The sequence below is a fragment of the Hyperolius riggenbachi genome, chromosome 7 (genome assembly GCF_040937935.1).
Source record: "Hyperolius riggenbachi isolate aHypRig1 chromosome 7, aHypRig1.pri, whole genome shotgun sequence".
Taxonomy (NCBI): Eukaryota; Metazoa; Chordata; class Amphibia; order Anura; family Hyperoliidae; genus Hyperolius; species Hyperolius riggenbachi.
In genome coordinates, this window is record NC_090652.1 from 33,191,659 (window position 1) to 33,216,511 (window position 24,853).

Below are 24,853 nucleotides of genomic sequence, written 5' to 3' on the forward strand. Positions count from 1 at the left end.
TGGGCTCTATTAAGTCTAGTTACGCCCCTGGCTGACTTAATCCAGATACCCATCATCCAATCCAGCAGGCGACAGGATAGCAGCATCAGATATATTTATGTGTGTAGGTCCTTACCTGCTGAAGATCGGCGGCTTGCATTGGGTATAGGAGATCGTCTGCAAACACAAGAGTAGAAATAAGTAAAACAGGTGGTGGAATCCAGAAGTAAAAGAGAATGCATGCATGGAAGCAGATATAATACACATGATGCAGACACCTAGCCCTTATTAGTGTTGTGCCTGACAATGCCAGGGCACCCCATGCCATCCTGCTGTGCTTGTGAGTAATCACCTGCTCTGAAAGTCTCTGCTGTCCCTGGTCTTAGTGCTGCCATGACAAAGGCAGGATTTATATTCTTTCCGCCCCTAGGCTAATTGTCTAGCCGCACCCTTTTCATGTGCAGCCCCCTCTTCCATGTGTAACATCCACATACAGCAGCCCTTCCTGTTCATGTTCAGCTCCCTTGAGCAGCAACTCTCCTATTCTATTTTTTTGCTCTCCATTTGCAGCTCCCTCTTCCATATGCAGCAACTCCCCTCTTCCTGTGCCAAAGACCGGGGCCTTTGCGGCCTTTCCAGAAATCTATCCTTTGCTGTGATTGCTTATAGGAAATCTTAAAGAGACTCTGTAACAAAATTATCTGCCTTATTTCTTCTATCCTATAAGTTCCTATACCTGTTCTAATGTGGTCTGTCTTACTGCAGCCTTTCCTAGTTGCACAGTGGCTGTATTATCTCTGTTATATAATCAAATCTTCTTTCCTCTGACCGCTTTGTCAGGCTCAGGCAGGAATGTGCTGCTCTGCTGTTATAGGCAGAAGTTATACACACCCTCTCCAGGCCCCCTGCAGGCTCTGTATGAGTTCTCTCAGCCTATCACATGCTGTTAGCAGCCATGTCTTTTGTTAGTAAACACTGCCTAAAACTGGCAATTACAAGCCAGGATTGCAGCAGGGAGTGGCAGAAACAGCACAGAGGGGCCCAGGAGAACATAAGGAATAGAATGGTATGCTTTTTATTGTAAGAATTTTAGAGTACAGATTCTCTTTAAGTGATAAGAAGTTTGCTAAATAAAATAATCACCTTGAAGCTTAGTCTATGTAGGTCCGTTTTGCCTTATTTTTGCCACTCCGTTGTGGTTTTTATTGATGAATTGATTAGTTTTGTTTTTTGTTTTATATATTATATGTTTTTTGTATTTTGTTTTGCTTCTGGATCAGTGGATGTATCCATCCTCCTTCTCCTAAAAATGACTGTTTTAGATATCCCAAAGTTTTATTTTATATTTAAATCTAGTTTTCAAGTTTTTGCTGTTTCACTGTCTCTGCTCAGTGACACCTTCATTGCAGTATGCCGGAGCTCAAATCTATAGACTATCGACTTTATATCATTTACCTACTCACAGAAGCAGGGCCGTGCAGAGGGTCCTTAAGTGGGGGGTGCTCAAATTTAAAAAAGGGGCCTGGCAATGCCTTCCCCGAATGCCCCTCCCCCTTCCTCGTTTCTGGCTAGGGGGGTATTGATTGTCATGCTGCTGAATGCAGATGATGGGTGCCATGTGGGTTCTGGCACAGGGTGTCATGTGGATTCTGGCTGTATGGGTGTGTATCAACCATCATGTAGGTGTTGATTGCAGGTACTCTGTCCCTTCTGAGTTCTGGGTGCAAGTACTGGAGGTCATATGTGGGTGCTTGGTGTGAGTGCTGGGCACCAAGTGGAGGCTTAGTGCAACTGGAACTACTGCAGATGAAGCATGTGGGTGTTGGGTGCAGGTACTGGGTATCACATAGGTGCAAATACTTGGTGCCATGCCTGCACTGGGTTCTAGCTCTGGGTGGGTGTTGTGTGTCACGTGGGTTCTGAGTGCAGGTACTTCGGGTGCTAGTACTGGTTATGTGAGTGGGTGCCATGTGGAGGCTGTGCGCAGGTGTGAGTAGTGAGTGTATCATGTCAGAGCTGGGTGCAAGTACTGTGCCATGTAGGTCCTTTGGAGGAGGTCACTGTGGGTCTCGGGAGGTAGAGGTCATTCTGGGTGCAGGGGGTGGGACGTCACTATGGGTGCTGCTATGAATGGCATAGTTGCTGCTAAGGGAGGTAGAGGTCAGTGTGGGTGCTGGGGGAAGGGTAGGCGTGTGGGTGCTGTGGAAGGAAGAGATCAGTATGGGTGCTGGAGGAAGGGGAGGTCACTGTGGGTGCTGGAGGAAGGGGAGATCACTATGGGTGCAGCTATAAATGACATAGTTGCTGCTAAGGGAGGTAGAAGTCAGTGTGGGTGCTGGGGGAAGGGTAGGTCACTGTGGAAGGAAGAGATCTGTATGGGTGCTTGAGAAAGGGGAGGTGACTGTGGGTGCTGGGAGAAGTCAGTGTGGTTACTGGAGGAGGGAGTGGATGCTGGGTGTTGGGAGAGGCCACTGTGGGTGCTGGCAATGGGAGAGGTCACTGTAGGTGCTGCTTTTGGGATGGGAGGTCCCTGTGGGTGCTGCAGGGGACAGGAGGGTAGCCACTGGGGGAGGGAAAAATCACTGTGGGTGCTGGGGGAGGGATAAGTCAGTGTGGGTGCTGAGGGAGGGAGAGGTCACTATGGGTCCTAGGTGGAGGGAGAGATCACTGTGGGTGCTAGGTGGAGGGAGAGGTCACTGTGGGTGCTGGGGGAGGGAGAGGTCACTGTGGGTGCTGGGGGAGGGAGAGGTCACTGTGGGTGCTGGGGGAGGGAGAGGTCACTGTGGGTCCCAGGTGGAGGGAGAGGTCAATGTGGGTGCTAGGTGGAGCGAGAGGTCACTGTGGGTGCTAGATGGAGGGAGAGGTCACTGTGGGTGCTAGGTGGAGGGAGAGGTCACTGTGGGTGCTGGGTAAGAGAGAGGTCACTGTGGGTGCTAGGAGGAGGAAGAGGTAACTGTGGGTGCTAGGTGAAGGGAGAGGTCACTATGGGTGCTGGGGGAGGTAGAGGTGAGTTTGGGCCCTAGGTGGAGGGAGAGGTCAGTATGCCACACTAGGATTCCTGTCTGGGCCTCTCCACTTGAAAGTGTCCCCGGCGGGGGTGGGGCTTCCAGCGGCGGGCGGGGCTTATCACGGTTGGGGGCGGAGCTTATTTTGCATCGCGAGTGGGGCATTTTTTGAGGATTTTAAAAAGGGGGGGGGGGGTGCCTGGGCACCCAGAGCACCCCCCTGTGCACGTGCCTGCACAGAAGCCATTTACTGGCAGGAAGGTGTCTTATGGCTGTAATTACTAATCAGTTAAGGTTATGCTATAGTCTGACCCAGTCCGACCTGGATTGAAAGTTGCATACCTGATGTTTAACTCTTTCAGGTAGAGAAAGAAAAAAAGGAACACAGCATAGTTATGTATGTGCTAGGCACTAGACATCCATATGTCTATCTCATCATGTCACATGTCACCTCGCTGTCCTTTAACCATTTGTGCTGCTGGGACGTGAGCTTTGCGTCCGCTGTGGCAGCTGCTACAGCTGCAGAAACGCGCTAGTCACGTCTCCTTTTTGCTAGTTACTTTTTAAAACCCTTTTAGATTTTCCCCATGCTTGGATTAATAGCAAACCATCTTTCAGCATCCTTAGTTTTTTTTTTTTTTTTTGGTGCAAAGGAAATTCAGTCACTATACAGGGTTCCACAGTGTTTCTAAGAGCAGCTCATTAACAAAGATGTAGAAAATGGGTAGCAAGTGCTCCTGCTCCTTTAGGCACATGGGTGGTTTACTACTGGCAGACATGAGAAAAAACAAAACAAAAGAAAAACAAAAACCAGACAGCATCAACTGCCATTACCTATAATAAGCACACCTCCTAACAGTGTGATAGGCTAAAAGTTTGTTTGTTATAGATTTACATATGCACAGTGGGAAATACTGGTTGCTTGGCAGTTGGAAACAGCTGTTATATCCCACAATGCAATTAGGTTCACAGTCAGCAAACTGTCAGGACCATGGTCATGACATCACACTATGGGAGGGGTTTCACCACACTATAAGACATATAGACCCCCTGATGATCTATTCGAGAAAAGGTAAAGCTTTCTCATGGTAAAGGGGGTATCAGATACTGATTGGGATGAAGTTCAATCCTTGGTTACGGTTCCTCTATAACTTGAACGGTTGTGAACGACTTTCCCACCAAACACATGTTCAGTGAAGTAAAACCCTGGAGATTGAGCTGTGGCAATGTGTGGTGGAGGCAGAAGTGTGTCATCATTTCTGACCATGAATTACATCACTTGGTCTTGCAGCAATCTCCAGCTCTAGTCTGGAAAACCCGCAAAGCCACAGCAGCTGAAATGTAGCAGGAAGTGAGAGTGACTAATGCTCTGCAAATCCTTCTTGGTAGAGGAAGCTTGAGAAATAACTGAGCTTAATGACAGAAGAGACTGGCATGGATTCCAGCATGCTAAAATCACTTCCAGTAACAATTTAACTCCTTCCCCATACCTAAAGCTGCATACACACCACCCCAGGGGTCCTAGGACATCCTCTTGAGGACGGTCTTCCTGTCGGTGGGTGCGCACGCCGGGAGTGAACAAGACTTCAAGTGATCGCTGTATTTTGTGCAGGAGTCGTCGGATATCTTAGCGATCCGATCCAATATTGTGACGCTAAGCGACGTTATGTTGTCTGTACCCACATAGCAATATCGCGGAAAAGACCGCCCAATGCTCAAAAAAATCATCGGTAGGCGGGAAAATCATCTGGAAAATCTCATCGTGGGTACTTAGCTTTACTCTCCCACTTCCCAAACACCACTTCTGTCTAGTGATGATCCTAATCTGCTAATTACTATTACGTGAAATTTTGCATACATTTTCACAATTTCGTCAATACGTAATTGAGGTTTGGACATTCAATTAATTTACTTTAATTCATTTGTAATTTTGCGTAATTTTTGCATAATTTTGTGCCAATTTTAGCTTTTAATAGCAAAGCCCCAAAACATGCTATTGTCACTGAAATTGCTAAGTATGTTCAGGAGAAGAGTGGGAATAAGACAAAAATACCTTGTTATTTTTGAGAAAATGCATTTTTAAAAGTGATTTTCTCAAAAACTGCAAGGTCTTTTTGAAAAATTATTTTTTTGTTCCCACACTTTTTCTAAATATATGCAGCAATTTTGGTGACAGTGACTTGTACTGGGGCTTTGCTATTAACCACTAAAATCAACACAAAATTACACAAACATTGCGCAAAATTGTGAAATTCAGATTCCTGATTACGCTTACAAATGAAATTTATTACAATTTTTCCCAATTTGGTGACAGTGGCGTGTATGGGGGGCTTTGCTATGAACCGCTTAACTTGGCACAAAATTACACAAAATTTGAGTGAAATTGTGAAATTACTGTTCCTAATTACGTTGCCATGCCCCTGATGAGTCATATGACGAAACTGGCAGGGCGGGGCCTCAGGCGCAGAGTGTGGCGACGCTGAGTGAGCAAGGCGGCGGTGAGGACGTCCTGTAACTTTTATATGCGCATTGTTTTATTATTCATGTGAGTGCAATATTTTGTAACCTTTACTTATTAAAACGGAATTATGCTATGGGAGCTTTTGTCTCTTGAGATTTAAAGGTCTGGCCTTATTGTGAGGATTAACATACAAGAAAGCGATTGCAGCTGGTCAACATAGGATCAGCCAGTGAAATCTGTGAGCGTGCATTAGTTTACCACTGTGGTGTTGCACATTATTGGAGTCACGCTGGGAGCACTAATGGTGATATGGTGTTTTGCTGAAACTGGATTACGCTATGTTTCTGAGTTCCACGTAGGGAGAAGGTGTTTTGAGTCCAAGGAAGTACAAATACACACATGCCCTGTCTGCTGATCTGTGATACAATCAGCCACACTTGCTGGTAAGAGTACTTCAGCTGATTTATTTATTTTGTGGAACTTAAAAGCGGAATCAAAAGTCAAGCAGAATATTGTGGACTATATGCTGTTTTTTGGACTCCTCCGTGGACAGAGTGCAATACAAAATACCATTCAGGAGTTTTTTCCCTTGTTGTAGGTGGACTGGGAAGTATTAATGCTATGCATTTATGTCTGTTTCCTTCCATAGGTGGACTTCCTTAAGGCTTCTTGCACACCAAGACGTTGTGTTAGGTGCCACGTTAAGGTCGCATAACGTGCACCTAACACAATGTATGGTGCTGCAAAAGCCGACGGTAGAGTGAGCCGCGTTCGGCGGCTCGATTCCTATAATGTCTCCCAGAGTGGCGCTGATTGGCCAGCGGGACCACGTGATGCGGAGCGAGACACTCCGCATCACGTGGTCCCGCCGGCCAATCAGCTGCCGCCAGTGCAGTGAATATTAAGTAGCCATGTGCGCGGCTACTGTAGCTGGCTCTCCCCGCCTCCTCTCCGCCCCCCACTGCGCATGTGCAAACAGTCTAACGCGGCTATAGCCGCTCCAACGCCGTAGCATGCTGCACTTTGCACCGAACGTGCAGCATTACATGTAACACAACGTGGGCTGTGTGAACAGCCCACTTGTGTTACATTGCTGTGCGTTGGGGGAGCGTTACAGGCGCACTAACGTGCGCCTGTAACGTCTTGGTGTGTAAGCAGCCTAAAGCGGAATATAACCCTGCATTTGAACTTTGCTCTAAAACATTATTTACAGCATATTATATGCAACCAGCATTTTTTTTTTTTACTAGACCAGCATTGGAAGACACACAGAGCTTTAAAGTTCCATGGAGAGAACTGCAGAGCATCCGAAGTTTAGATAGATACATTTAAGCAAAACACAATGTAACAAATTCCTCACTTGTTACATTTTCTTTTGCTTAAATGTATCTATCTAAACTTCGGATGCGTCTGCAGTTCTCTCCACGAACTTTAAAGCTCTGTGTGTAACCCTTCCAATGCTGGTCTAGTAAAAAAAAAAATTCTGGTTGCATATAATATGCTGTAAATAATGTTTTAGAGCAAAGTTGAAATGCAGGGTTATATTCCGCTTTAATTGATGCTGTGCATTTGTATTATTTAGTGCTGTGCTACTGTATGAAATAAGGATAGCTTGTTGGGAGATATTTTTTCTTACAGGGAGATTCACGCCATTCTATTGTTGTGAGCTGAATAGATATGTGGATGTGTTGCTGAGCGCTTTACCTATTTTCAATCATTTTGATAGGGTGGTGACATCCCCCATGGTGTAGCTATCCAACACATCGCACACGGTTTGAGCAACCCATTCTAACAAACAATAATATTGTCGTACTAGCTGTGTTAGTAGTAAGGTACAAGCCAGAGGAGTGCACAGGCCACTTATTTCTAAACATTGCTCAAAATTGTGAAATTCAGATTCCTGACTACGCTTACAAATGAAATTTATTACAATTTTTCCCAATTGGGTGACAGTGGCGTGTATGGGGGGCTTTGCTATGAACCGCTAAACTCGGCACAAAATTACACAAAATTTGAGTGAAATTGTGAAATTACTGTTCCTGATTACGTTCACAAATGAAATTTATTATGATTTTTTTCCCAAACTTTCGCATTATGGTTTCCCCTTGTAATCGTGAATTACGATGCAAAATTACGATCATGCAAAATTTGTGCTCATCACTAAGTCTGTCCAACGTTGACTTTTTTCTGTTTACCCTCCCCCAACATTTTGACCTCTCCATGTTTCTTAAAAGAGGCTTGAAATAAAAATAAAGATCAAAGCTGGCCATACCTGGGGGTTCTACAATGCCCCCATAACTTCTGTGTTCCCTTAGCTGAACTGTCCACCCCTCCGCCCTGGTGCTTTGGCCCCCTTCTTCATGCGCAAAAGTACTCAGTACACTCTTGTGCCATCTTCTTGGGTGCTCCCCCACAGTTGTGCACTGCTGGAGCCTCCACTGGGATCATCCTGCGCTTGCGCAATTACAAATGCATCTGAAGCCACACATGCCCAGAATGCTCTCAGCCTTGGCTGCTGCGCAAAGCTGTTCAGGACCACAATCAAAGAGGGTTACTACAGTTACTTTTTAAAACCCTTTTAGATTTTCCCCATGCTTGGATTAATAGCAAACCATCTTTCAGCATCCTTAGTTTTTTTTTTTTTTGGTGCAAAGGAAATTCAGTCACTATACAGGGTTCCACAGTGTTTCTAAGAGCAGCTCATTAACAAAGATGTAGAAAATGGGTAGCAAGTGCTCCTGCTCCTTTAGGCACATGGGTGGTTTACTACTGGCAGACATGAGAAAAAACAAAACAAAAGAAAAACAAAAACCAGACAGCATCAACTGCCATTATCTATAATAAGCACACCTCCTAACAGTGTGATAGGCTAAAAGTTTGTTTGTTATAGATTTACATATGCACAGTGGGAAATACTGGTTGCTTGGCAGTTGGAAACAGCTGTTATATCCCACAATGCAATTAGGTTCACAGTCAGCAAACTGTCAGGACCATGGTCATGACATCACACTATGGGAGGGGTTTCACCACACTATAAGACATATAGACCCCCTGATGATCTATTCGAGAAAAGGTAAAGCTTTCTCATGGTAAAGGGGGTATCAGATACTGATTGGGATGAAGTTCAATCCTTGGTTACGGTTCCTCTATAACTTGAACGGTTGTGAACGACTTTCCCACCAAACACATGTTCAGTGAAGTAAAACCCTGGAGATTGAGCTGTGGCAATGTGTGGTGGAGGCAGAAGTGTGTCATCATTTCTGACCATGAATTACATCACTTGGTCTTGCAGCAATCTCCAGCTCTAGTCTGGAAAACCCGCAAAGCCACAGCAGCTGAAATGTAGCAGGAAGTGAGAGTGACTAATGCTCTGCAAATCCTTCTTGGTAGAGGAAGCTTGAGAAATAACTGAGCTTAATGACAGAAGAGACTGGCATGGATTCCAGCATGCTAAAATCACTTCCAGTAACAATTTAACTCCTTCCCCATACCTAAAGCTGCATACACACCACCCCAGGGGTCCTGGGACATCCTCTTGAGGACGGTCTTCCTGTCGGTGGGTGCGCACGCCGGGAGTGAACAAGACTTCAAGTGATCGCTGTATTTTGTGCAGGAGTCGTCGGATATCTTAGCGATCCGATCCAATATTGTGACGCTAAGCGACGTTATGTTGTCTGTACCCACATAGCAATATCGCGGAAAAGACCGCCCAATGCTCAAAAAAATCATCGGTAGGCGGGAAAATCATCTGGAAAATCTCATCGTGGGTACTTAGCTTTACTCTCCCACTTCCCAAACACCACTTCTGTCTAGTGATGATCCTAATCTGCTAATTACTATTACGTGAAATTTTGCATACATTTTCACAATTTCGTCAATACGTAATTGAGGTTTGGACATTCAATTAATTTACTTTAATTCATTTGTAATTTTGCGTAATTTTTGCATAATTTTGTGCCAATTTTAGCTTTTAATAGCAAAGCCCCAAAACATGCTATTGTCACTGAAATTGCTAAGTATGTTCAGGAGAAGAGTGGGAATAAGACAAAAATACCTTGTTATTTTTGAGAAAATGCATTTTTAAAAGTGATTTTCTCAAAAACTGCAAGGTCTTTTTGAAAAATTATTTTTTTGTTCCCACACTTTTTCTAAATATATGCAGCAATTTTGGTGACAGTGACTTGTACTGGGGCTTTGCTATTAACCACTAAAATCAACACAAAATTACACAAACATTGCGCAAAATTGTGAAATTCAGATTCCTGATTACGCTTACAAATGAAATTTATTACAATTTTTCCCAATTTGGTGACAGTGGCGTGTATGGGGGGCTTTGCTATGAACCGCTTAACTTGGCACAAAATTACACAAAATTTGAGTGAAATTGTGAAATTACTGTTCCTAATTACGTTGCCATGCCCCTGATGAGTCATATGACGAAACTGGCAGGGCGGGGCCTCAGGCGCAGAGTGTGGCGACGCTGAGTGAGCAAGGCGGCGGTGAGGACGTCCTGTAACTTTTATATGCGCATTGTTTTATTATTCATGTGAGTGCAATATTTTGTAACCTTTACTTATTAAAACGGAATTATGCTATGGGAGCTTTTGTCTCTTGAGATTTAAAGGTCTGGCCTTATTGTGAGGATTAACATACAAGAAAGCGATTGCAGCTGGTCAACATAGGATCAGCCAGTGAAATCTGTGAGCGTGCATTAGTTTACCACTGTGGTGTTGCACATTATTGGAGTCACGCTGGGAGCACTAATGGTGATATGGTGTTTTGCTGAAACTGGATTACGCTATGTTTCTGAGTTCCACGTAGGGAGAAGGTGTTTTGAGTCCAAGGAAGTACAAATACACACATGCCCTGTCTGCTGATCTGTGATACAATCAGCCACACTTGCTGGTAAGAGTACTTCAGCTGATTTATTTATTTTGTGGAACTTAAAAGCGGAATCAAAAGTCAAGCAGAATATTGTGGACTATATGCTGTTTTTTGGACTCCTCCGTGGACAGAGTGCAATACAAAATACCATTCAGGAGTTTTTTCCCTTGTTGTAGGTGGACTGGGAAGTATTAATGCTATGCATTTATGTCTGTTTCCTTCCATAGGTGGACTTCCTTAAGGCTTCTTGCACACCAAGACGTTGTGTTAGGTGCCACGTTAAGGTCGCATAACGTGCACCTAACACAATGTATGGTGCTGCAAAAGCCGACGGTAGAGTGAGCCGCGTTCGGCGGCTCGATTCCTATAATGTCTCCCAGAGTGGCGCTGATTGGCCAGCGGGACCACGTGATGCGGAGCGAGACACTCCGCATCACGTGGTCCCGCCGGCCAATCAGCTGCCGCCAGTGCAGTGAATATTAAGTAGCCATGTGCGCGGCTACTGTAGCTGGCTCTCCCCGCCTCCTCTCCGCCCCCCACTGCGCATGTGCAAACAGTCTAACGCGGCTATAGCCGCTCCAACGCCGTAGCATGCTGCACTTTGCACCGAACGTGCAGCATTACATGTAACACAACGTGGGCTGTGTGAACAGCCCACTTGTGTTACATTGCTGTGCGTTGGGGGAGCGTTACAGGCGCACTAACGTGCGCCTGTAACGTCTTGGTGTGTAAGCAGCCTAAAGCGGAATATAACCCTGCATTTGAACTTTGCTCTAAAACATTATTTACAGCATATTATATGCAACCAGCATTTTTTTTTTTTACTAGACCAGCATTGGAAGACACACAGAGCTTTAAAGTTCCATGGAGAGAACTGCAGAGCATCCGAAGTTTAGATAGATACATTTAAGCAAAACACAATGTAACAAATTCCTCACTTGTTACATTTTCTTTTGCTTAAATGTATCTATCTAAACTTCGGATGCGTCTGCAGTTCTCTCCACGAACTTTAAAGCTCTGTGTGTAACCCTTCCAATGCTGGTCTAGTAAAAAAAAAAATTCTGGTTGCATATAATATGCTGTAAATAATGTTTTAGAGCAAAGTTGAAATGCAGGGTTATATTCCGCTTTAATTGATGCTGTGCATTTGTATTATTTAGTGCTGTGCTACTGTATGAAATAAGGATAGCTTGTTGGGAGATATTTTTTCTTACAGGGAGATTCACGCCATTCTATTGTTGTGAGCTGAATAGATATGTGGATGTGTTGCTGAGCGCTTTACCTATTTTCAATCATTTTGATAGGGTGGTGACATCCCCCATGGTGTAGCTATCCAACACATCGCACACGGTTTGAGCAACCCATTCTAACAAACAATTAATATTGTCGTACTAGCTGTGTTAGTAGTAAGGTACAAGCCAGAGGAGTGCACAGGCCACTTATTTCTAAACATTGCTCAAAATTGTGAAATTCAGATTCCTGACTACGCTTACAAATGAAATTTATTACAATTTTTCCCAATTGGGTGACAGTGGCGTGTATGGGGGGCTTTGCTATGAACCGCTAAACTCGGCACAAAATTACACAAAATTTGAGTGAAATTGTGAAATTACTGTTCCTGATTACGTTCACAAATGAAATTTATTATGATTTTTTTCCCAAACTTTCGCATTATGGTTTCCCCTTGTAATCGTGAATTACGATGCAAAATTACGATCATGCAAAATTTGTGCTCATCACTAAGTCTGTCCAACGTTGACTTTTTTCTGTTTACCCTCCCCCAACATTTTGACCTCTCCATGTTTCTTAAAAGAGGCTTGAAATAAAAATAAAGATCAAAGCTGGCCATACCTGGGGGTTCTACAATGCCCCCATAACTTCTGTGTTCCCTTAGCTGAACTGTCCACCCCTCCGCCCTGGTGCTTTGGCCCCCTTCTTCATGCGCAAAAGTACTCAGTACACTCTTGTGCCATCTTCTTGGGTGCTCCCCCACAGTTGTGCACTGCTGGAGCCTCCACTGGGATCATCCTGCGCTTGCGCAATTACAAATGCATCTGAAGCCACACATGCCCAGAATGCTCTCAGCCTTGGCTGCTGCGCAAAGCTGTTCAGGACCACAATCAAAGAGGGTTACTACAGTTACTTTTTAAAACCCTTTTAGATTTTCCCCATGCTTGGATTAATAGCAAACCATCTTTCAGCATCCTTAGTTTTTTTTTTTTTTTTGGTGCAAAGGAAATTCAGTCACTATACAGGGTTCCACAGTGTTTCTAAGAGCAGCTCATTAACAAAGATGTAGAAAATGGGTAGCAAGTGCTCCTGCTCCTTTAGGCACATGGGTGGTTTACTACTGGCAGACATGAGAAAAAACAAAACAAAAGAAAAACAAAAACCAGACAGCATCAACTGCCATTATCTATAATAAGCACACCTCCTAACAGTGTGATAGGCTAAAAGTTTGTTTGTTATAGATTTACATATGCACAGTGGGAAATACTGGTTGCTTGGCAGTTGGAAACAGCTGTTATATCCCACAATGCAATTAGGTTCACAGTCAGCAAACTGTCAGGACCATGGTCATGACATCACACTATGGGAGGGGTTTCACCACACTATAAGACATATAGACCCCCTGATGATCTATTCGAGAAAAGGTAAAGCTTTCTCATGGTAAAGGGGGTATCAGATACTGATTGGGATGAAGTTCAATCCTTGGTTACGGTTCCTCTATAACTTGAACGGTTGTGAATGCCTTTCCCACCAAACACATGTTCAGTGAAGTAAAACCCTGGAGATTGAGCTGTGGCAATGTGTGGTGGAGGCAGAAGTGTGTCATCATTTCTGACCATGAATTACATCACTTGGTCTTGCAGCAATCTCCAGCTCTAGTCTGGAAAACCCGCAAAGCCACAGCAGCTGAAATGTAGCAGGAAGTGAGAGTGACTAATGCTCTGCAAATCCTTCTTGGTAGAGGAAGCTTGAGAAATAACTGAGCTTAATGACAGAAGAGACTGGCATGGATTCCAGCATGCTAAAATCACTTCCAGTAACAATTTAACTCCTTCCCCATACCTAAAGCTGCATACACACCACCCCAGGGGTCCTGGGACATCCTCTTGAGGACGGTCTTCCTGTCGGTGGGTGCGCACGCCGGGAGTGAACAAGACTTCAAGTGATCGCTGTATTTTGTGCAGGAGTCGTCGGATATCTTAGCGATCCGATCCAATATTGTGACGCTAAGCGACGTTATGTTGTCTGTACCCACATAGCAATATCGCGGAAAAGACCGCCCAATGCTCAAAAAAATCATCGGTAGGCGGGAAAATCATCTGGAAAATCTCATCGTGGGTACTTAGCTTTACTCTCCCACTTCCCAAACACCACTTCTGTCTAGTGATGATCCTAATCTGCTAATTACTATTACGTGAAATTTTGCATACATTTTCACAATTTCGTCAATACGTAATTGAGGTTTGGACATTCAATTAATTTACTTTAATTCATTTGTAATTTTGCGTAATTTTTGCATAATTTTGTGCCAATTTTAGCTTTTAATAGCAAAGCCCCAAAACATGCTATTGTCACTGAAATTGCTAAGTATGTTCAGGAGAAGAGTGGGAATAAGACAAAAATACCTTGTTATTTTTGAGAAAATGCATTTTTAAAAGTGATTTTCTCAAAAACTGCAAGGTCTTTTTGAAAAATTATTTTTTTGTTCCCACACTTTTTCTAAATATATGCAGCAATTTTGGTGACAGTGACTTGTACTGGGGCTTTGCTATTAACCGCTAAAATCAACACAAAATTACACAAACATTGCGCAAAATTGTGAAATTCAGATTCCTGATTACGCTTACAAATGAAATTTATTACAATTTTTCCCAATTTGGTGACAGTGGCGTGTATGGGGGGCTTTGCTATGAACCGCTTAACTTGGCACAAAATTACACAAAATTTGAGTGAAATTGTGAAATTACTGTTCCTAATTACGTTGCCATGCCCCTGATGAGTCATATGACGAAACTGGCAGGGCGGGGCCTCAGGCGCAGAGTGTGGCGACGCTGAGTGAGCAAGGCGGCGGTGAGGACGTCCTGTAACTTTTATATGCGCATTGTTTTATTATTCATGTGAGTGCAATATTTTGTAACCTTTACTTATTAAAACGGAATTATGCTATGGGAGCTTTTGTCTCTTGAGATTTAAAGGTCTGGCCTTATTGTGAGGATTAACATACAAGAAAGCGATTGCAGCTGGTCAACATAGGATCAGCCAGTGAAATCTGTGAGCGTGCATTGGTTTACCACTGTGGTGTTGCACATTATTGGAGTCACGCTGGGAGCACTAATGGTGATATGGTGTTTTGCTGAAACTGGATTACGCTATGTTTCTGAGTTCCACGTAGGGAGAAGGTGTTTTGAGTCCAAGGAAGTACAAATACACACATGCCCTGTCTGCTGATCTGTGATACAATCAGCCACACTTGCTGGTAAGAGTACTTCAGCTGATTTATTTATTTTGTGGAACTTAAAAGCGGAATCAAAAGTCAAGCAGAATATTGTGGACTATATGCTGTTTTTTGGACTCCTCCGTGGACAGAGTGCAATACAAAATACCATTCAGGAGTTTTTTCCCTTGTTGTAGGTGGACTGGGAAGTATTAATGCTATGCATTTATGTCTGTTTCCTGTCTGTTTCCTTCCATAGGTGGACTTCCTTAAGGCTTCTTGCACACCAAGACGTTGTGTTAGGTGCCACGTTAAGGTCGCATAACGTGCACCTAACACAACGTATGGTGCTGCAAAAGCCGACGGTAGAGTGAGCCGCGTTCGGCGGCTCGATTCCTATAATGTCTCCCAGAGTGGCGCTGATTGGCCAGCGGGACCACGTGATGCGGAGCGAGACACTCCGCATCACGTGGTCCCGCCGGCCAATCAGCTGCCGCCAGTGGAGTGAATATTAAGTAGCCATGTGCGCGGCTACTGTAGCTGGCTCTCCCCGCCTCCTCTCCGCCCCCCACTGCGCATGTGCAAACAGTCTAACGCGGCTATAGCCGCTCCAACGCCGTAGCATGCTGCACTTTGCACCGAACGTGCAGCATTACATGTAACGCAACGTGGGCTGTGTGAACAGCCCACTTGTGTTACATTGCTGTGCGTTGGGGGAGCGTTACAGTATTTAGTGCTGTGCTACTGTATGAAATAAGGATAGCTTGTTGGGAGATATTTTTTCTTACAGGGAGATTCACGCCATTCTATTGTTGTGAGCTGAATAGATATGTGGATGTGTTGCTGAGCGCTTTACCTATTTTCAATCATTTTGATAGGGTGGTGACATCCCCCATGGTGTAGCTATCCAACACATCGCACACGGTTTGAGCAACCCATTCTAACAAACAATTAATATTGTCGTACTAGCTGTGTTAGTAGTAAGGTACAAGCCAGAGGAGTGCACAGGCCACTTATTTCTAAACATTGCTCAAAATTGTGAAATTCAGATTCCTGACTACGCTTACAAATGAAATTTATTACAATTTTTCCCAATTGGGTGACAGTGGCGTGTATGGGGGGCTTTGCTATGAACCGCTAAACTCGGCACAAAATTACACAAAATTTGAGTGAAATTGTGAAATTACTGTTCCTGATTACGTTCACAAATGAAATTTATTATGATTTTTTTCCCAAACTTTCGCATTATGGTTTCCCCTTGTAATCGTGAATTACGATGCAAAATTACGATCATGCAAAATTTGTGCTCATCACTAAGTCTGTCCAACGTTGACTTTTTTCTGTTTACCCTCCCCCAACATTTTGACCTCTCCATGTTTCTTAAAAGAGGCTTGAAATAAAAATAAAGATCAAAGCTGGCCATACCTGGGGGTTCTACAATGCCCCCATAACTTCTGTGTTCCCTTAGCTGAACTGTCCACCCCTCCGCCCTGGTGCTTTGGCCCCCTTCTTCATGCGCAAAAGTACTCAGTACACTCTTGTGCCATCTTCTTGGGTGCTCCCCCACAGTTGTGCACTGCTGGAGCCTCCACTGGGATCATCCTGCGCTTGCGCAATTACAAATGCATCTGAAGCCACACATGCCCAGAATGCTCTCAGCCTTGGCTGCTGCGCAAAGCTGTTCAGGACCACAATCAAAGAGGGTGCGCAAAGATATCACAGCATGTGTCCTTGCTCTGAATTAGCTCAGGGGGGGGGGGGGGGGGGGTTAAAGGGGGAAGGGGGGGGGGCGGTGAAGCATGAACACTGAGTGGTGGTGTTAGGATCCCCAGTTCTGCCTGTCATTGCAGTGATGGGCTGACTCTGCATTTGCTTCAGTCTGCACATTACTGCAATGGAATTATATGCAAGTCTGTGAGGATTCTCAGTTCTGCCTGTCATTGCAGTGATGGGCTGACTGTCCATTTGTTTTTGTCTGCACATTGCTGCAATGAAATTGCATGTGTGTGTGCGAGGATTCCCAGTTCTGTTTCTCACTGCAGTTATGGGCTGGCTTTGCATTTGGCTCAGTCCTGCTGCAGTGAGATTACATGGGAGTGTCTGAAAACCTGCAAGGTGAGGGCCTTGTTAGCGGAGTACTTAAGATCCAGACTTCCCAGAAGCCTTTGCTGTCGCATTGTTTGTCCTCCCTGCTTGTGCAGCTTCAGTTCTTGTTCCTGTCTTGCCTGAGTCCTTGGTAGAGATGGGCCGAACGGTTCGCCGGCGAACGGTTCCCGGCGAACTTCGGTGGTTCGCGTTCGCCTCCCGCAGGCGAACGTTTCCGGAAGTTCGGTTCGCCCCACAATGCACTATGAGGGTCAACTTTGACCCTCTACATCACAGTCAGCAGGCCCAGTGTAGCCAATTAGGCTACACTAGCCCCTGGAGCCCCACCCCCCTTATATAAGGCAGGCAGCGGCGGCCATTACGGCCACTCGTGTGCCTGCATTAGAGAGAGTAGGGCGAGCTGCTGTCTGTCTCTCATAGGGAAAGATTAGTTAGGCTTAGCTTTTCCTGGCTGCATACCTGTTCAGTGATCCTGCCACTGCATACCTGTTCTGTGAACCCACCCACCACTGCATACCTGTTCAGTGATCCTGCCACTGCATACCTGTTCTGTGAACCCACCCACCACTGCATACCTGTTCAGTGATCCTGCCACTGCATACCTGTTCTGTGAACCCACCCACCACTGCATACCTGTTCAGTGATCCTGCCACTGCATACCTGTTCTGTGAACCCACCCACCACTGCATACCTGTTCAGTGATCCTGCCACTGCATACCTGTTATGTGAACCCACCACTGCATACCTGTTCTGTGAACCCACCCACCACTGCATACCTGTTCAGTGATCCTGCCACTGCATATCTGTTCTGTGAACCCACCACTGCATACCTGTTCTGTGAACCCACCACTGCATACCTGTTCTGTGAACCCACCCACCACTGCATACCTGTTCAGTGATCCTGCCACTGCATACCTGTTCTGTGAACCCACCCACCACTGCATACCTGTTCAGTGATCCTGCCACTGCATACCTGTTCTGTGAACCCACCACTGCATACCTGTTCTGTGAACCCACCACTGCATACCTGTTCTGTGAACCCACCCACCACTGCATACCTGTTCAGTGATCCTGCCACTGCATACCTGTTCTGTGAACCCACCACTGCATACCTGTTCTGTGAACCCACCACTGCATACCTGTTCTGTGAACCCACCCACCACTGCATACCTGTTCAGTGATCCTGCCACTGCATACCTGTTCTGTGAACCCACCACTGCATACCTGTTCTGTGAACCCACCCACCACTGCATACCTGTTCAGTGATTCTGCCACTGCATACCTGTTCTGTGAACCCACCACTGCATACCTGTTCTGTGAACCCACCACTGCATACCTGTTCTGTGAACCCACCACTGCATACCTGTTCTGTGAACCCACCACTGCATACCTGTTCTGTGAACCCACCCACCACTGCATACCTGTTCAGTGATCCTGCCACTGCATACCTGTTCTGTGAACCCACCACTGCATACCTGTTCTGTGAACCCACCACAGCATACCTGTTCTGTGAACCCACCCACCACTGCATACCTGTTCAGTGATCCTGCCACTGCATACCTGTTCTGTGAACCCACCACTGCATACCTGTTCTGTGAACCCACCACTGCATACCTGTTCTGTGAACCCACCACTGCATACCTGTTCTGTGAACCCACCACTGCATACCTGTTCTGTGAACCCACCCACCACTGCATACCTGTTCAGTGATCCTGCCACTGCATACCTGTTCTGTGAACCCACCACTGCATACCTGTTCTGTGAACCCACCACTGCATACCTGTTCTGTGAACCCACCCACCACTGCATACCTGTTCAGTGATCCTGCCACTGCATACCTGTTCTGTGAACCCGCCACTGCATACCTGTTCTGTTCAGTGAACAGTTTGGTGTGTCAGTGTGAAGCAGTACCTTAATTACACTACCTGATTGATGTATACACATGCAAGATGTTTGAAAGCACTTTAGGCCTGTCATTTAGCATTCAATATGATTTCTGCCCTTAAAACGCTGCTTTGCGTCAAATCCAGATTTTTCCTGGGGACTTTTGGCGTGTATCCCACTCCGCCATGCCCCCCTCCAGGTGTTAGACCCCTTGAAACATCTTTTCCATCACTTTTGTGGCCAGCATAATTATTTTTTTTTTCAAAGTTCGCATCCCCATTGAAGTCTATTGCGGTTCGCGAACTTTAACGCGAACCGAACCTTCCGCGGAAGTTCGCGAACCCGGTTCGCGAACCTAAAATCGGAGGTTCGGCCCATCTCTAGTCCTTGGAATTATAATCTGTCTGTTTGCTCCAGTCCTGCCTGACTTCTTGGAGTTATTACCCGTGTGTTTGCTCTTCTCCTGTATGCTGTATTCTGGATGAATATCTACATACCTGCTGGTGGACTTGAACTTATTAACACTGTCTGGTTAAATATTCCTGCAAAGCTGCTTCATGAGCATAATGTCGCATGCTTGTTCCTGAACTGTCTGGAATTTACTCTGAACGTTTTCATGTACATATCTTCACTGTAAATAAAACATCACTTTGCATCAAATCCTGGACGTCTGCAACTTTGGGAGTTCACCTGCACGAAGCTAAGCCTCGCCAGACAGAATGCCTGCTGGTGAGCATAACAGAATGCGACAGCCAAGGCTGCAGGGAAGTCTGGATCTTAAGTACTCCGCTAACAAGGCCCTCACTTTGCAGGTGTTCAGACACTCCCATGTAATCTCACTGCAGCAGGACTGAGCCAAATGCAAAGCCAGCCCATAACTGCAGTGAGAAACAGAACTGGGAATCCTCGCACACACACACGTGCAATTTCATTGCAGCAATGTGCAGACAAAAACAAATGGACAGTCAGCCCATCACTGCAATGACAGGCAGAACTGAGAATCCTCACAGACTTGCATATAATTTCATTGCAGTAATGTGCAGACTGAAGCAAATGCAGAGTCAGCCCATCACTGCAATGACAGGCAGAACTGGGGATCCTAACTAGTGTTGGGCAAACAGTGTTCGCCACTGTTCGGGTTCTGCAGAACATCACCCTGTTCGGGTGATGTTCGAGTTCGGCCGAACACCTGACGGTGCTCGGCCAAACCGTTTGGCCACATGGCCGAACTAAGAGCGCATGGCCGAACAATCCCCGAACGTTCGGCTAGCGCTGTGATTGGCCGAACGGGTCACGTGGTTCGGGCCCGAACGCGCTCTGATTGGCCGAACGGTCACGTGGTTCGGGTAAATAAATACCCGAACCACGTCATATCTCCGCCATTTCTCAGTGGGTTTAGCTTTGGGTAGGCAGGCAGGGTAGTTCGCTCTCCAGCCACGCTAGCCAGGGTCCCCCCCAGTCATTGTGTGTCGCTGCTGGGAACAGTAGTACACCGCTCGCTCAGCCACACTATATATAGCATTGTTTACTGCCACTGTGTACCTCGCTCAGCCACGCTATATATAGCATTGTGTTTTCTGACACTCTGTGTACACGGCTTAGCCTGGCTATATAGCATTGTGTGTACTGCCACTGTGCACCTCGCTCAGCCACGCTATATATAGCATTGTGTTTACTGCCACTCTGTGTACACCGCTCAGCCAGACTATATATCGTTGTTTACTGACACTCTGTGTACACCGCTCAGCCAGACTATATACCATTGTTTACTGACACTCTGTGTACACCGCTCAGCCTGACTATATAGCATTGTGTGTACTGCCACTGTGCACCTCGCTCAGCCACGCTATATACAGCATTGTGTTTTCTGACACTCTGTGTACACGGCTTAGCCTGACTAGATAGCATTGTGTGTACTGCCACTGTGCACCTCGCTCAGCCACGCTATATATAGCATTGTGTTTTCTGACACTCTGTGTACACGGCTTAGCCTGGCTATATAGCATTGTGTGTACTGCCACTGTGCACCTCGCTCAGCCACGCTATATATAGCATTGTGTTTACTGCCACTCTGTGTACACCGCTCAGCCAGACTATATACCGTTGTTTACTGACACTCTGTGTACACCGCTCAGCCTGACTATATAGCATTGTGTGTACTGCCACTGTGCACCTCGCTCAGCCACGCTATATATAGCATTGTGTTTTCTGACACTCTGTGTACACGGCTTAGCCTGACTAGATAGCATTGTGTGTACTGCCACTGTGCACCTCGCTCAGCCACGCTATATATAGCATTGTGTTTACTGCCACTCTGTGTACACCGCTCAGCCAGACTATATACCATTGTTTACTGACACTCTGTGTACACCGCTCAGCCAGACTATATACCATTGTTTACTGACACTCTGTGTACACCGCTCAGCCTGACTATATAGCATTGTGTGTACTGCCACTGTGCACCTCGCTCAGCCACGCTATATATAGCATTGTGTTTTCTGACACTCTGTGTACACGGCCTAGCCTGACTATATAGCATTGTGTGTACTGCCACTGTGCACCTCGCTCAGACACGCTATATATAGCATTGTGTTTACTGCCACTCTGTGTACACCGCTCAGCCAGACTATATACCGTTGTTTACTGACACTCTGTGTACACCGCTTAGCCAGACTATATAGCATTGTGTGTACTGCCACTCTGTGTACACGGCTCAGCCAGACTATATAGCATTGTGTGTACTGCCACTCTGTGTACACGGCTCAGCCAGACTATATAGCATTGTGTTTACTTCCACTCTGTGTCTGCTGGGCCTGGGAACAGTAGTACACCGCTCACCCGCCACTGTATAGCATTGTGCTCTGTGTCGCTGCTGGGAATAGTGGTACACCGCTCACCCGCCACTGTATAGCATTGTGCTCTGTGTCGCTGCTGGGAATAGTGGTACTGTATAGCATTTCTGTACTGCCACTGTACTGCTGCCAGTCAGCGTGTACTGTAAGGATAAGTGAAATGAGGAAGAAATCCGGTGAAAGAGGAAGGGGCAAGGGAAGAGGTGTTTCCCCTGACGGTTCACGTACAGGCCACAGGGGAGCACCCAAGAAAACCCACTCAATATCGCCCATGTTGTCCAGGACAACAACCCTCACAAATCCAAAAGAACAGGACCAGATAATTACTTGGATGGCCTCTCAAGCGTCCAGCAGTGGGTTAAGCAGCACCAGCACATCACGCACGAGGTCCGAGTCCTCAGCCAGTTACAAGGAGCCAGTGGGCACAAAGCTGACACAACCGGCAGCGACACCACGCACACAACTGCCAGATAACCAGTCCGATGAATTACCTCAGGACACAATGGGGTATTCGCAGGAGCTATTCCCAGCCCAACAAACTTCCACCTTTCAAAGGTCAATGGAGGAACAGCCAGAAATGTTGTGCCCGGATTCACAACCATTAACTGTGGGAAATGCACCGCGCACTGAAATACAAGGCGAGTCCGAGGAGGACTCGGAAACCCAAATCCCAGAGCAAGTTGGGCAGGAGGGGTTGCAATTGCAGGAGGTCGGCCGACGAGATCTGGAAGACGACGTTGGAGTGAGCTGCGCAGAGGTTGTTCTGGGGAGCTCTACTCCACGGCGGCGGCCCCCCACAATGACATATGACGAGTTTCAGGAGATGGAAGAGGAGGGTATGGACAATGTGGACATAGACCCAGATTTTGTTTGTGACCGAGAACATCGCCGTCGTAGAAGCAGCACAGATGAGTCTGTTGAAGAACCCACTGCTGCACGAGTTCGCCTTGTGCCACAAGGTAGGCACCGCAAGCATGGAAGTTCAAGTGAGAGGCAAAAGAGGCGCAAACAGAAATCGCCAGCAAGGCAGGTGCTCCAAAGTCTGGGCTTTCTTTGAAGACTGCACTGAGGATGTTACCATGGCGATTTGCAAGGTGTGCAAGACCCGCCTGAGCAGGGGGAAAAGTATTAACAACCTCTCCACCACCAGCATGAGCCGCCACATGCTATCCAAACATCCCACTCTGTGGGCAAACTCGGCAGGACAGGGTACCAGCAACACTGCCTCCCTTGGGTTCACCAGACTCACCACCAGACCCGCCTCAGCAGCAGCAGTAGCCCAGCCATTGCGTGGTTCACAACATTCACAAACATCAGACGACGCTGACACTGTCACTTTCCGGAGTAGTGCTCTTGAGGTCTCCCAGTGTTCATCAAACACAACAACCAACAGCCCTTCCGTGTGCAGCGCTACGGTTCAGTTGTCTGTGTCGGAGATGTTTGAGCGCAAGAGGAAATTGCCAGCAAATGACCCCCGGGCCGTGGCAGTAACAGCCAGCATAGCCAAGCTTCTGGCCTGCGAAATGCTGCCATATCGAGTGGTGGAGACAAACAGCTTCAAGGGCATGATGTCAGTGGCCATCCCACGTTACGTGGTTCCCAGCCGCTACCACTTTGCACGCTCTGCAGTGCCTGAGTTGCATGAGCACGTGGTCAGCAAAATAACCCGAAGCTTGAAGAATGCCGTTGCCTGCAAGGTTCACCTCACCACTGACACCTGGACGAGTGCGTTCGGCCAGGGTCGATACATCTCCCTTACCGCGCAATGGGTGAACCTTGTGGAGCCTGGCAGCGATTCCTCACCTGCTACGGCGCGGGTGTTGCCCACGCCGCAAACAGCTGCACCGCCGTCCCTCCCACTGGATAACAACAGCAGCACCTACCTCTCTGACTCCTTCTCCTCCAACGCATCTCAAAGCTGTACCTCATCCGGAAACGCTAACCCAGCAGCAGTAGGATCGTGGAAGCAGTGCAGCACAGCTGTTGGCATGCGTCAGCAAGCGTTGCTGAAGCTGATCTGCCTTGGGGATAAGCAGCACACAGGGGAGGAAATTTGGAAGGGAATAAAGGAACAGACGGATTTGTGGCTGGCACCGCTGGACCTGAAACCGGGCATGGTTGTGTGTGATAATGGGAGTAATCTCATTCGCGCTTTAAGGTTGGCTAAGCTGACACACATCCCTTGCCTGGCGCACGTGATGAACCTAGTAGTTCAGCGGTTCCTGAGGACATACCCAGGCGTGGCCGATCTTCTGTTGAAGGTGCGTCGAGTGGCCAAACATTGTAGAAATTCCAGTACTGCTTCGGGGGCACTCGCCAAGATGCAGGAGCGCTTCAATCTCCCCCACCATCGCTTGCTGTGTGATGTCCCTACGCGCTGGAATTCTACGCTGCACATGCTAGCCCGCTTTTGCGAGCAGAAGAGTGCAGTGGTCCAGTACATGACGGCGCAGTACCGAGGCGCATCGGGACAGCTGCCAAGCTTCTGTGGATCCGATTGGGCCAACATGTTGGACCTCTGCCAAGTCCTCCAAAATTTTGAGCAATCCACGTTGCTTGTAAGCAGTGACAACTCTTCAGTCAGCATTACCATACCACTGCTGTGTTTACTGAAGAGGTCAATGTTGAAAATCAAGGAAACAGCTGTCATGATGCAACTGGGGGAATCTGAAGGAGAAAACGATCAGCGTGATGGTACCAACATCAGGCCATCCGCCTCAGGAAACGCTGGCCCCAGCAGCTATGACGAAGAAGAGGAGGAGGAACAGCTGGAGTTGGAGCAGGAATTTCATGCCACCACTGACGAGGGCCAGAGCGGTGCACGTTGGACTTCCACAATTCAGCGCGAATGGTCAGCTGAAGCAGACCAGGAGGAAGGTGACGACTATGATGCATCACAACAACTATCACAACGCTCACAAGAGGATGATGAGGATTCTGGTAGGACTCTGGCACACATGGCTCAATTCATGCTAGACTGCATTGAACGCGACCCACGCATTGTGCGCATTCTGGACAACACCAATTACTGGGTTTATACCCTTCTGGATCCACGGTACAAACACAATGTTCCAAAACTGCTTGAAGAAAGAGTCAGACAGGTCAAAATGGAACAATACCAGCAGGCCCTTGTGGAGACTTTAGAGAGGAGATTGACATCCTCCCCCTCCTCTAGCCAGTTGTACGCCGACAGACTGACTTCCGCAAACCCAGGACGACCAGGAGGGCAGCAAACAAC

At 46.7% G+C, this 24,853-nt stretch overlaps 1 protein-coding gene across 1 annotated transcript in view; it reads right to left on the reverse strand.

The window, feature by feature from the left end:
* The window catches only part of LOC137525468 (E3 ubiquitin-protein ligase TRIM58-like), a 115,509-nt gene that overhangs the window by 32,269 nt on the left and 58,387 nt on the right, over positions 1-24,853 (reverse strand). The window contains exon 6 of the mRNA XM_068246568.1: positions 116-156. Coding sequence (XP_068102669.1) covers positions 116-156 — 41 coding nt within the window. The remainder of the gene's footprint in view (positions 1-115; positions 157-24,853) is intronic.